The following is an 11,431-nucleotide window of genomic DNA, read 5'->3' as shown; positions in this document are numbered from 1 at the left end:
CTCTTGATCTCAGGGTTGTAAGTTCAAGTCCCATGTTTGGTGTAGAGATTACTTAAAAATAAAATTTTTAAAAAATATTTCTTTATTTTGAGAGAGAGAGAGAAGAGTGAGTGGGGGGAGGGCAGAGAGTGGGAGACAGAGAATCCCAAGCAAGCTCCACACTAGCACAGAGCCTGACACAGGGCTTGATTTCATGACTGTGAGATCTCAAGACTATGAGATCTTGATTTCGACTGGCTGAGCTGAAATCAAGAGTTAGATCCTCAACCGACTGAGCCATCCAGGTGCTCCAAAAAATAAAATCTTGAAAAAAGATAAAGAAATAGACTCTTAACTATAGAGAACAAACTGATGGTTACCAGAGGGGAGTTGGGGGGGGTAATGAGTGAAATAGGTGATGGAGATTAAGTTTTTGTTGTTGTTGTTCTTTGTTCTTCTTAAAGTTTTATTTATTTATTTTGAGAGAGAGAGAGAGAGAGAGATCACACAAGGGTAGGGGCTGAGAGAGAGGGAGAAAGAGAGAATCCCAAGCAAGCTCCACACCAGCAGTGCAGAGCCCAATGCGGGGACTGAACTTATGAACTGTGAGATCAGGACCTGAGCCAAAACCAAGAGTCAGACACTTAACTGACTGAGCCACCCATGTGCCCCAGGAGTGCACTTGTGATGAGCACTGGGTGATGTATGGAATTGTTGAATCACTACATTGTACACTTGAAACTAATATAACACTGAATGTTAACTATACGGGAATTAAAATTAAAACAAAACCACTATGAAATACTTTATTCCCACTAGGATGGTTATAATAGAAAGACAGATAATAAGAAATGTTGGTGGAAAAATTATCCCTGCTTGTACCCTGCTGGTGGGAATAGAAGATGGTGTAGCTGCTGGAAGACACACCGGCAGTTCCTTAAAAGGTTAAACATAGAGTTATCATATGACCCAGTAGTTCAACTCCCAGGTATATATTCAAGATAATTGAAAACATATGTCCACACAAAAACATGTGTACAAATGTTATATAATAGCAGCATTATTCATAATAGCAAAAATTAGAAACAAGCCAAGTGTCCACAAGCTGACTAGTGGTAAACAAAAGTGGCATGTGCACAAGTGGAGTATTATTTAATCGTAAAGAGGAGTGCAGTACTAACACAACATGGGTGAACCTTGGAAACATTGTGCTCAGAGGAAGAAGCCAAAAGAAAGAAGACTGCATATTCTATGACTCCATTTATATGAAATGTCCAAAATAGGCAAATCTGCAGGGACAAAAAGTAGATTAGTGATTAGTGGTTGCCAGGACCTAGGGAGAGAACAGGCTGTGTAGAAGGTTGCTTTCAGAGTGAGGAAAGTGTCCTGGAGTTAGATAGTGGCTGGTGATGGTTACACAAACCTGTGAATATGGGAAAACCCACTGGGCTGTGCACTTTAAATTGGTGAATTTTATGGCATGTGAGTGATATCTTGAGGGTAAACTTAGCCAAGTTGTTTTTGAGAAGGTCACGCTGGCTGTGAGGACAGAAGATCAGAGACTGGGGTGAGAGATACCTTAACAGTTGGACACGTGAAAAAAGGCTTTGGAGTTTACCAAAGCCCTGACCTGCACCGTGTCCTAGAATAGAGTTCACTTTTTCAGTTACAGTGGTGGTAGCAGAGGGTGGAGGCCTTGCACTGCCCATGGTGCTGACCTGAAAGGCTTTCGTTCTTATAAACCTCCCTGGGAATTCATTTCCTGAAAGGGCTCTTAATCCTCTTCATTGTGGTCCTATGATCAGCGCCCCCAGAGCGTTGGGTCCCAAGACAGTTTCTCAGTGATAATGTGCATCTGATGCAACAGTTCACACACTTTTTAATAACTCCCATTGCTCTTGCCCTCAACAGCCCCAGCCCAGCTTCACTGCATGAATTAAGCCCAAGTTTCGTACCCTGAGGAATGTCCCTTCCCTTAATTAGGCCAATCCTCTGTGTGTTCTTGGTCTGAGATAGGCCAAGAGAAGAATGGAGCTGTGGGAGAAGTGTGACCTGGAGGGTGGAGGCTCTAAGTCCCCTTGGCCACTTTGGGCTGAAGGTAGGTGATGGCCCCAGTGTCCTTCCCATGGACAAGTCAGCACTGAGAAGGCTCCCGCAAAGTCTATTGTAAGACAAGCATGGGATGGAGGGAAAGCGTGGGGCAAGAATGTTGGGGCAAAGGGATTTGGGGAACAGTTGATTTTATCTGGAACTATGACTTTGGTCTGTACTAGCTTATGTGTTGTGTAGAATTTAGGACAGAGGGTGGGAGGGAGAGCAGAATATAGACACAGCTGGTTTCTCCCCCATCTCCCACACACATGCTCCAGCTTCTTCCCACACCTAGAAGAAAACACACCAGGTCTTTATCTCACACTTCCCACCCTCTAATGTTTCCCTTTAAATCCCCTCTTCCACCCACTCTGAGTTTCCATTCCCTCTCTATTGCTATACCTCTATCCTCCTTTCTCCTAAATCTTGTGTTAATAAACCTATTAATACTTCAAAGATGACCCCAGACTAGATTCACCGCCATTTTTGGAATTGATTTTTCTCCCTCCCCTCCTCTCTTTCAGTCCCGTGTGGATGGATTTCCTAAGAGCAAGATGGATGGGAAACAAGGTTGAGCAACAACAGAAAAGTGTCTGGGATCCATCTCTTTATTTATTTATTTATTTGTTTGTTTGTTTGTTTGTTTGTTTAATTTTATTTTCCATCTAAATCTATTCTCTTTGCATGTAAGTGGAAGAATCATTTCCAAAGATTCTTATGAGTTTGTGCTAAGCATGCTGGCCATGCTAAGATGATGCTTTTGTAAATGTGGCGATGCTGGGAATTAGGATTTTGGGTTCCTTTCAAATTCCCTTGAACTGAACTCTTTCATTCGATGGCTACTCCCTCTCTTCTCACCTCCCACAGTGCTCGGGGCCCATGCCAGCACTCCGCCCACCATCAAGCCGCCAAGCATTCTTTTGGGAACCATCTATGAGAAAGGCTATGTGCACCCTAAGGAACTGTGTAGCACTCGACATATCAGACTTGCACTGAAATTACAAACACAAGCGAGAAAATAGAACCATCCTCATGGAAAAATACTAGTCCATGATAATGTTATGGATTGGCTAATTACTCTTGGGCCTTGAAGGAAAGGTGAGATTCAGATAGGTGAAGATGGGAAGGAAATCCAGGTGGCGCACTGGCCTGATGAAATGCCCTGATGCCTAAGGAACTGAAGAGGAGATCAGTTTGGTTGAAGCCAAGGGTTCTCATCAGGGAGCAAGTAGGAAGAGAATAGTAGTTAGGAGTGCAGATTCTGGGACTAATCAGACCTGGGTCAGAGTCCCAGAGTAGCAGAGCTCTGCTACTCACTCTGTGTGACCTGCTGCAAACTATTTACCAACTTGAAGCCTTAGTTTACCCATCTGTAAAGTGGGGATAATTAATAGAATTTACTGTATTTTATAAGCATACAAAGATTATATGAGAATTAAACAGACTAATGTTTATGAAATTCTTAGCATAGTGCTTAGCACATAGTAAACACGCAGTAAATGTCTACTACTACAACGACGATTCCTGCTACGAGTGCAAGAAACGTTTACTACCTCAACTACTGCTAAGTGACAGATGGGTGTGCAAAGAAAGGCAGGAGCCAGTTTGTGTGGAAGCCCTTGAAAACTCACGTAAGTGTGAATTCTTTCTTGTAGGCAATGAAGAACCAGGGAAAATTTTTGAAAGTTTGGATCTAGAGGGAAAATGTCTTTTAGGAAGTTGACGTTACACAGTGTGTATTTCTGACTGATAAAGGGATATAAAAGTGCCTTAATGGGGCATAAATCTTAATAGGGATAAAGATAAAAACAAGGATAATAAAACTGTGCTGTTGGCATTTTGGAATCCATGATCAGGTGGGAGGGTTGGGATTGGGGTAAAAAGTTAGGAGGTCAGGAACTTTCTCAGAGAGGTCAAACCAGGCCATTTAAACTGCTGCCCACCCAGATTGACCTTGACACCATGTGGTAGAGCAAGGACACAAAGCCAGAGACAAAGACATATGATCCTCTGTTGGGGTTGCTCTGACAACACCCCTGGAGTGCCAGCTCCACTTTCGCCTGTCTCGGGGCTTATCCCTAGTGTGCTGGGATAAGCCTATTTTAACTCTGTCTCATCACATCATTTCCCACCAAAAGGCTTACAGGGGTTCTTAGTTATCCATAGGGACATTTTTCAAATAGTTTTATGCTGGAAGTTGGTGAAGCCACAGAATAAACAGAGTGAATCTTCCTGGAACACAGCTTTTACACAAATATTGGGGACAAATGTGAGTTTTAGATAATATAAACATGACAGTATTTTCAATACTGTAATACCTCACAGATAATTTCAGAGATAATTCTGTTTCATATTTGCTAGTAGAAATCTTTTCACACATATTCATTCAATTCCCTGTGAAAAGTACCTCAGTGCAATTGCTGCTGTCCTTCCCATATATTAGGTGGGAACCAGGGAGGAGAAATCTTGTTCTGTTCTATTAGCTTCACAGGGTGGGGCCTCAGGGCAAATTTTCCGGAACGATTAGAGAAAACAATTTTAGAAAAATGTAACTCAAGTGAATGGGTTTTAATAGTAAAGAACTCAGTTTATTTTTCAAGTGAATGTCCTTCTGGAACTTTCACTTACCGAACTAAAGAAATTGATTTCTTCTTTACTTTATATTTTCTATAACACCTTGGCCTTAGCAATCAAAGTTTACAAGCCACAATACTTAAATTTTAAAAAGCCTCTCAAAAATTGTCTAGAGATATGTGTATAATAGAAAGTTACGTAAGTGTTAAAATATAAAGCTTGAGAGTTCAAGGAATTTTTGCATTTGTCCTGGGCTGATTTGAATTACCCCCACAGATGGCCCCATGGCAACAAATACCATTAGAGGAGTTTTTATGTGGAAAAGTTTGAGAAGTGCCAATCATCCCAGCCCAGCTTCAGCCAAGATCATCTGCTTGTTTGCTTTACATTTGTTTCCGAATTAGGACATGACAATCTCTTCTAATCCACACCTCTCTTCCTTCAGCAGTGAATCATGCAGCTCTTCAAATCCCTGCCAGGAAAAAGCATCTATGTGTTTATCTAAAATCATTAGTTTTTATATCCTCTCAAGATTTATGCATCCGGGTAGATGACGTTTGTGGTCACAGGTATTTGCTGATATGTTTATTCATTCATTCATTGATTCATTGTATTTGGGGAGCCTGTAGTTCACAAGGCATTGGGCACATCTGGTGTGAATCAGACTTGAAACCCATGGATGAGGACAGTGATACAAAGGGGAAAAGATCCATAAATGTCTGTAATACATTGTAGGGTGTGGTTAGGGAGATAAGTCTGTGAGAGCCTTGAAAATGTATTTATCTCCATGGAAGGCTCCCCTAAACTCCATCTTGAAATATATTCAACAGTGACTTTGATCAACCAGTTCCTGACTCTCCAAAGGAAAACAATGGAATTTTCATAATTTTTGTTTTGCACAGTTTTCCCTTAGGCATGTGGGGAAGAGCCCATGGAAGCACAGAATATCACAAGGGTGTCAGAGTTTATCCTCTTAGGATTCTCACAGACCCGGGACCTTGAGAAATTCCTGTTCCTGGTGTTCCTATTTGTCTATGTCACCACCGTTGTGGGAAACCTCCTTATCATGGTCACAGTGACTTTTGACTGCCGGCTCCACATGCCCATGTATTTTCTGCTCCGAAACCTGGCTGTCATAGACCTCTGTTATTCCACTGTCACTTCTCCAAATATGCTGGTGGACTTCCTTCATGAGGTCAAGACCATCTCCTACCAGGGCTGCATGACTCAGATCTTCTTCTTTCACCTCTTGGGAGGTGGGACTGTCTTCTTTCTCTCAGTGATGGCTTATGACCGCTACATAGCCATCTCCCGGCCCCTCCACTATGTCACCATCATGAACACTCAGCTCTGTGTGGGGCTAGTGGTGGCTGCTTGGTTAGGGGGATTTGTTCACTCCATTGTCCAGCTGGCTTTGATGCTCCCCTTGCCTTTTTGTGGTCCCAATGTTCTGGATAACTTCTACTGTGACATCCCACAAGTGCTGAGACTTGCCTGCACTGACACCTCCCTTCTGGAGTTCCTCATGATCTCCAACAGTGGAATGCTGGTCCTCATCTGGTTCCTTCTCCTTCTGATTTCTTACACAGTCATCCTGGTGATGTTGAGGTCCCATTCAGAGCAGGCGAGGAAGAAGGCAGCTTCTACCTGCACCACCCACATCATTGTGGTGTCTATGATCTTCATTCCCTGTATCTATATCTATGCCCGGCCCTTCACCCCCTTCCCCATGGACAAGGCTGTGTCCATCAGCTACACGGTCATGACCCCCATGCTCAATCCCATGATCTATACTCTGAGGAACCAGGAGATGCAGGCAGCCATGAAGAGATTAGGCAAGCGTCTAGTGATATGTAACAGGGAGTGAACTTAAAATATCTTGACTCAGGGGTGTCTGGGTGGCTCAGTTGGTTGAGTGTCCAACTCTCAGTTTTGGCTCAGGTCATGATCCCAGGGTCGTGGGCCTCTGCCCCTCCCCCCTCAAATAAAAAAATTAAAAAATTTAAATATCTTCACTTTAAAATGACAAGTCTTCCCTCTGAACTTCTGTTTTCCCATGTGAAAAGTGGAGGAAAGTCTTTATAGAGTATGACATTTGAGATGAAATCAATATTTCTATGGACCCACACCTGTGTCAGGTTACTGTATTGGGCACTTTCTCGCTTCTATCTCATTCTCATAAAACTGATAGTGGATATGTTATTATTATTGTTGTTGTTGTTGTATTAAATGCTTTAACAAATGAGAGAACTCAGAGAGAAGTGACTTGCTCAACGATGAATAGCGAGTGGCAGAGCCTGGCCGGGACTTGGTTCCTCTGACTCCAAGTTTAGAGGTAGGGCTATGGGTGGGATTTGAAACTCAGGATCTCCTACAAACACAAGGGAAAACCTAAAGAGTTCCTCGGCTATGGATGAATATCTGTGATAAATGGTGAAAAATTTCATCTTAACCCTGGAACAATAACACTCTTTTCGGTTCCCTGCTTTTAATCTTCTTTCTTTATCTTTGGAGTTCTGTAACTTTACTCAGCTATGTCTTTGCATTCATTGATGGTTGTCAATTTTCCTGTGGCCTTTCAATCTATTGATTCCATTTATAAATGATCAGAAGTCACTTACTGGTTTTATTTTTTAAAAAGTGATCTTGAGTCACTTTTTTAATTTATGAAAATTTTACTTTTATGTGATCCAGAACATCAATTCTAAGGATGGTAGGAAGCATAGAAATTCTAATTATAATCCCTATTTATAATTCCTCAGATTTATCTTACAGGTGATCATTTCACAACACGAGATACTCAATTCTGAACTGACTTGTGGAGACATATCCCCTTTTGATGAACATAGCTATCTCCATGAGAATTTAAGACATCTCTTACTGAAGTTATGCTATGTTTATGATATAAATGTGACTCAGATATAAACTAACACTAAATGGTTAGGTGCAATGTCTCTCACTATAAAGAATGTAGAGGAAAAAAATATAAAATACGTTGTTCATAACGGCTTAAATTTAAAAAGAGCTCTGGGAATTCTGGTTAACAGAAACTTTCTTTTTTGTAAATTTTTTTTTAACGTTCATTTATTTTTGAGAGACAGAGTGAGAGCAAGGGAGGGTCAGAGAGAGAGAGGGAGACACAGAATTTGAAGCAGGCTCCAGGCTCTGGGCTATCAGCCCAGAGTCCGACGTGGGGCTCAAACCCACGAACTGTGAGATCACGACCTGAGCTGAAGTCAGACGCTTAACCAACTGAGCCACCCAGGTGCCCCCAGAAATTTTCTAGTAAGACAGAGGGCTTTTTTATAATTTTATCATGTGGAGAATTGGAATATTTACATATATGCATACTTTCATAAAATACAAATGTTTTAGAGAAGAGTTAATTCCCCATTTCAGATATTAGGTACTATAGGCACTGAACAGTGGTTCGGATATTTTTTTGTGGGTTGCCTGGCCAGTTCAGTAGGTAGAGCGTGCAACTCTTGATCACAGGATCTCTTGAGCCCCACATTGGGTGTAAAGGTTACTTAAAAATTTTTTAATGGCTTTAATTAAAACTTTCCCCATGTTCTGATGCTGTCTTAAATTGTATAGTGAGACAATAACAGGATTTGAAGCCATGGCATTCCATCCAGGCTTTAACTCCTGCTGGCTGTGCTCCTTTTGGACATCATTGAATCTCTACTTCTTTAGCTATAAAATTTAGCTGTATTTCCTCACAGTGTTGTGTGGGTCAGTGAGGTAAACGTAAAATTCCAATATAGTACTTGGTATATAGTAGGCATTTAATTAATATTAGTTCCTCCACACATTCCTATTAAAATTATTTTTTTTTTACTTTCCATCAATACTTTTTATTAAATTTCAATTTCAGTATAGTTAATATAGAGTGTTTAGTTAGTTTCAAGTATACAATACAGTGATTCAACAATTCTAGACGTTCCTCAGTAAGTGTGCTTAATCCCCTTCACCTATTTTACCTATTCCCGCACTGACCTCCCCTCTGGTAACCATCAGTTTGTTCTCTAGAGTTAAGAGTCTGTTTTTTGGTTTGTTTCTTTTTTTTTTTCCCTTTGTTACTTTGTTTTGTTTCTTAAATTCCACATATGAGTGAAATCATATGATATGTGTCTTTCTCTGACTGACTTATGTTGCTTAGCATTATACTCTCTATCTCCATCCATGTTGCTGCAAATTGCAAGATTTAATTTTTTTATGGATGAAAAAGATTCATATATATATATATATATATATATATATATATACACACACACACCTATATATATACCTACACACACACACACACAGACACACAGACACACACACACACACACACATATATATATATATATATATATATATATATATATACCTATATTTTGGGGTTGGAGTATATATATATATATATATATATATATATATATATAGGGGTGCATATATCCTTTCAAATTAGTGTTTTTGTATTCTTTGGATAAATAACCAGTAGTGCAATTACTGGATCATAAGGTAGTTCTATTTTTTTTTTTTTTTTTTTTTTTTTTTGAGGAAACTCCATGCAGTTTTCTACAGTGGTTGCACCAGTTTGCATTCCTGCCAGAGTGCATGGAATCTTTTTCCACATCCTCATCAACACTTGTTGTTTCTTGTTTTTTAAAATTATTTATTTTATCCATTCTGACAAGTATGAGGTGATATCTCATTGTGGTTTTGATTTGCACTTCCCTGATGATTAGTGATGTAGAGTATCTTGTCACGTGTCTGTTGACCATCTGGATCTCTTCTTTAGAGAAATGTGTGTTCATGCCTTCTGCCTATTTTTAATTGGATTATTTGTTTTTCTGGTGTTGAGTTGTGTAAGTTCTTTATATATTTTGGATACTAACCCTTTGTTGGATATGTGATTTACAAATCTTTTCCCATTCAGTAGGTTGTCTTTTAGTTTTGTTGATGGTTTCCTTTGCTATGCAGAAGCTTTTTATTTTGATGTAGTCCCAATAATTCATTTTTACTTTTGTTTCTCTTGCTTCAGGAGACATATCTAGAAAAATGTTGCTATGAGTGATGTCAGAGAAATTACTGTCTGTGCTCTCTTCTAGGATTTTTATAGTTTCAGTTCTCATATTTAGATCTTTAATCCACTTTGAGTTTACTTTTGTGTATGGTGTAAGAAAGTGGGCCAATTTTATTCTTTTGCATGTTACTGTCCAGTTTTCCCAACATCATTTGTTGAAGAGACTGTCTTTTTCCCATTGGATATTCTTTCCTGCTTTGTTGAAGATTAATTGACCATACAATTGTGGATTGATTTCTGGGTTTTCTGTTCTGTTCCATTGATCTATGTGTCTATTTTTTGCCTGTATCATATTGTTTGATTACTACAGATTTGTTGTATAAGTTGGAATCTTCCCATCAATACTTTTAAATTAAACCAAGATACAGTAAAACTTTGGTTTGCTAGCATAATTCATTCTGGAAACATGCTCGTAATCCAAAGCACTTACATATCAAAGCGAATTTCCCCATAATAATGGAAACTCAGATGATTCATTCCACACCCCCAAAATATTCACATAAAAATGATTACAATACTGTTATATAGTACAAAATAATAAAGAAAAATAAACAAATGAGCCTGCACTTGCCTTTGAAAACCTTCGTGGTTGGTGTGAGGGAGACAAGAGAGAGGAGGGTTATTGTGTAGGATGATTTTCACTATCACTAATGGAATCACTGCTACCTATTGGCTCAGTGGAACCTTTTTCTTTTCATGCAACTTTAACAAGGAACCTATCCAATGACACTTGCTTTTGCCTTCTTTCAAGGATTTCATGGAAATGTGAATTGCATTGTCGTTAAACAGATTCATTGTTCACACTGCTACAGCCTTATTTGGGTGGTGCTTTACTACAAAAATTTTCACTGTTTCTCACAATTTACACATCTCCCTAATCTCATCTGAAGTGAGGGAGTCCTCTGCTTTTTCCCCCTCCTCCTCTGCAGACGAGATGCAGACGTAGACATCTTATAAAATCTTGCAATTTCAGCCATTTGCATACCTTGTTTGTACTTCTCAACGATTTCCTTCTTAACTTCCACCATAATCATCTCCTTCTTGCCACCTTTCTTCTCAACCTTTTCCTGCCTGGGGGCCATTGTGTACACTTGCATGGATGTTGACTACAGTACAGTATTAAACACTTGTCATATACTGTATATAATGTAACTGGCAATAAGGCAGAAGAAAGGGTCTATATCTGCAGGCAGCCTGACCTAGAATGAAGCAAATCATTCCTAAGCTTGCTCTTCTATGTAAAAGCAAAGGACTGTCCATAGGTACTTTGAGGTGACAAAAAATACACTAATGCCAGTTTAGGCACCACCCAATGTTCTGAAAAATCACTGGTTTCTGCCAGACACCACAGCCTGAGACCAAGCATCTGCGCATGGGAGCTGATCATCCATAAGCATGCAGCATGACAGAGAGAGAGAGATTGAGAGAAAGAGGGAAGAACCATTGGCTCAGTTGTGATCAGGTGACATCTGGCATCATGTATTGTTCATATTGCAAGACAACGCTTGTTTATCAAGTTAAAATTTATTAGAAATGTTTGCTCATCTTGTGGAACACTTGCAGAACAAGTTACTTGCAATCCAAAGTTTTACTGTAGTTATCAGGTTCCTTAGGGTCTAAATAATCAGGTTTAGTCAAGTAATGCTTTTTAGTCACTTTGTTTACATAGGATTAGTGAAAACAGATACAGATCTCTTAGAAGTTGTTGATGGA

At 39.7% G+C, this 11,431-nt stretch overlaps 1 protein-coding gene across 1 annotated transcript; it reads left to right on the top strand.

Annotated features, from left to right (window-relative positions):
• Nucleotides 1–404: 404 nt before the first annotated feature.
• Nucleotides 405–7,342, top strand: LOC112852183 (olfactory receptor 4D1). Its single transcript, XM_086686868.1, has 2 exons — nt 405–2,832; nt 2,938–7,342. Exon 2 carries the CDS (start codon nt 5,576–5,578, stop codon nt 6,509–6,511), a length of 936 nt encoding a protein of 311 aa, XP_086542994.1. The 5' UTR covers nt 405–2,832; nt 2,938–5,575; the 3' UTR covers nt 6,512–7,342.
• Nucleotides 7,343–11,431: the final 4,089 nt, after the last annotated feature.

This window comes from Puma concolor, chromosome E1, assembly GCF_028749965.1.
Source record: "Puma concolor isolate L17-30 chromosome E1, mPumCon1.1.hap2, whole genome shotgun sequence".
Taxonomy (NCBI): domain Eukaryota; kingdom Metazoa; phylum Chordata; class Mammalia; order Carnivora; family Felidae; genus Puma; species Puma concolor.
The sequence above is the reverse complement of the archived record's forward strand: the minus strand, read 5'-3'. Positions and strand labels throughout refer to the sequence as shown.

Excerpts from the sequence above, each read along its gene's own strand:
- LOC112852183 (XM_086686868.1), top strand. The coding sequence starts at position 5,576 with ATGGAAGCACAGAATATCACAAGGGTGTCAGAGTTTATCCTCTTAGGA.